We start from the raw sequence: 1,955 nt of genomic DNA, 5'->3' as shown, positions 1-1,955 counted from the left end.
CCCCCCCCCCCCCGGCCGGGACCCGCACGTAACCTTACAGAGCACACGCCAAGTGTGGGAAAGTCTGTGCCCCCAGCGGCGTCAGGCACAGAGGGTCCCTCCAGGCCCAGCAAGGGCTTGCTGCCCTATCAGCACCCCAAGAGTGTTTCTAGAGAACCCCTGACCTCCACCTCAGCCCCGGGCCCTCCCCTGCTGCCTCAGCAGCCTTCATGGCTGCACCTCCCACAGGACACCCAACCCTCTCTGTGCACCCTGGGACCTGCCCCCCAGCTTCAGACTTGCTTCACCCTGGCCTCTAGGCCTGGGGGGCTCGGCGCACAGAACACGCTGTGCTATGGCATGCAGCACCCCACAGCTGCCGGCCATCGGGGTTCCCGCAGAAGGACCAGCGTGGCCAGACGGAATGGAGGACTGAGGCGCCAACCCCCACCGGGGCGCCCCGGACTTCTCAGGGCCCTTCGGCTGGCGGCACCGGGAGCCTAACTGGGCCGCAGGCTCCTGGAGGAATATTGGGATGATTGGCCACTGGTGGCTCTGCGGCCTAGTCAGTCTCAGCAGCTCCCCTCCTGGAGGTGTGAGGGCCTCCAAAGGGAAACAACAGCGCACTTGGCTGGCAGCCAGCCGTGGCCCCAGTCTGCTGCCGCCAGCGCCGCGGCCCAGCGAGGCTTTGCAGGGCCACCTGGGGTCACACTTGCTGACCAGGGTCCTGGGGAGACAGTGAGGCCAGAACCCCGGTGGGGAGAGTCCAGACCACACGCCCACCTGGCAGAGTGAGCTCAGGCCGGCCCGGCTCCTCCCCCGCTCCCTGGGGATAGCCAGGGTCCCTGCTCGTGGGGCTCAGCCCTGCCCGCGGTCCAGAGCGCTCGACCAGTGCTGGTGGCTCTGGCCACCATCGTCCACATAGCTCATGCCGGTAAGTGCTTTGCGGGCAGCGGTTTTAAGCACGTTCACAGATTTGTGCAGTCATCACCATGGAACACCTCCTCACCCCAAAAAAGAAACCCCATACCCATCAGCCATCCCCATCCCCTCTTCCCAGCCCTTGACAACCACTAATGTGCTTTCTGCCCCCACAGACCTGTGTTGCGGACATGTGAGCAGTCCTGGGGAGCTGGCCACATCCCGGGGAGCTGGCCCCCCACGCCACCACCCCTCCGTTTCCCATCGGGGGCAGCCGCAGAGCCCAGGACCCCTGGAGGACCCCGGTGATAACCGGCACACAGCCCAAACCTGAGCTGCCCCCCAAGCCTCGCTTCCAAGCCTGGGTAAGTGTAAATGTGCGGCCCCCAGCCCCAGCCGCGCGTCCTTCCCCGCCCACCGTGGCCCCGGAGTCACAGGCGCAGGGCAGCTGGGCCGGGGCAGCCTCTTGCGTGGCGTCCAGACACTGCCTCTCATGGTCACATCACTCCGGGGGGCCTCCACCTCTAACCACCACACTGGGCCCCTACAAGACTCCAAGGGCCAGGAGGCCACACCCCTTCCAGGCAGCGGGGGAGGAAGGCAGGGGAGAGAGGAAGGCCACTCCAGCAGAGCCCAGGCTCTGACCATCGCCCTCGCCTGACCTGGAAGCTGCTCAGGCGGGAGACGACGGTCCCAGTCCCCACTCAGCCACAGACCATCCACTGGCCCGGGCAGGTCACTAGACGGGCTGAGCCTCACCCCTGCACTGGAATGTGGACCAAAGATTCTGGAGACACCGGGTCCACGTGTGAACAGGGCGGCTCTAGGGGAAGGGCACTTACGTTCTGCAGGGAGTCCTGGTAGGAGGGCGGGAGGCTCGCCAGCTGGGACTCCGAGTGGTACGGGGAGAAGCCTTTCCGCAGAGTCCGGAACTCTCCAGAGCCTGCCTGCTGGGGGGGAAGGGAGACAGGTCAGAAGTGAGAGGCTGTGCTGAGGGGGCCAAGGACCCAGCTCCATCAGGACATGGCGAGCTGCTCCTGCCTACCCCCCCCCCC

At 66.3% G+C, this 1,955-nt stretch overlaps 1 protein-coding gene across 1 annotated transcript in view; it reads right to left on the bottom strand.

The window, feature by feature from the left end:
• CCDC85C (coiled-coil domain containing 85C) overlaps window positions 1-1,955 on the bottom strand; it is a 73,972-nt gene that overhangs the window by 5,001 nt on the left and 67,016 nt on the right. The window contains exon 3 of the mRNA XM_040641444.1: window positions 1,743-1,850. Coding sequence (XP_040497378.1) covers window positions 1,743-1,850 — 108 coding nt within the window. The remainder of the gene's footprint in view (window positions 1-1,742; window positions 1,851-1,955) is intronic.

This window comes from Ursus maritimus, unplaced genomic scaffold (assembly GCF_017311325.1).
Source record: "Ursus maritimus isolate PB19 unplaced genomic scaffold, ASM1731132v1 scaffold_25, whole genome shotgun sequence".
Lineage (NCBI taxonomy): Eukaryota > Metazoa > Chordata > Mammalia > Carnivora > Ursidae > Ursus > Ursus maritimus.
The sequence above is the reverse complement of the archived record's forward strand: the minus strand, read 5'-3'. Positions and strand labels throughout refer to the sequence as shown.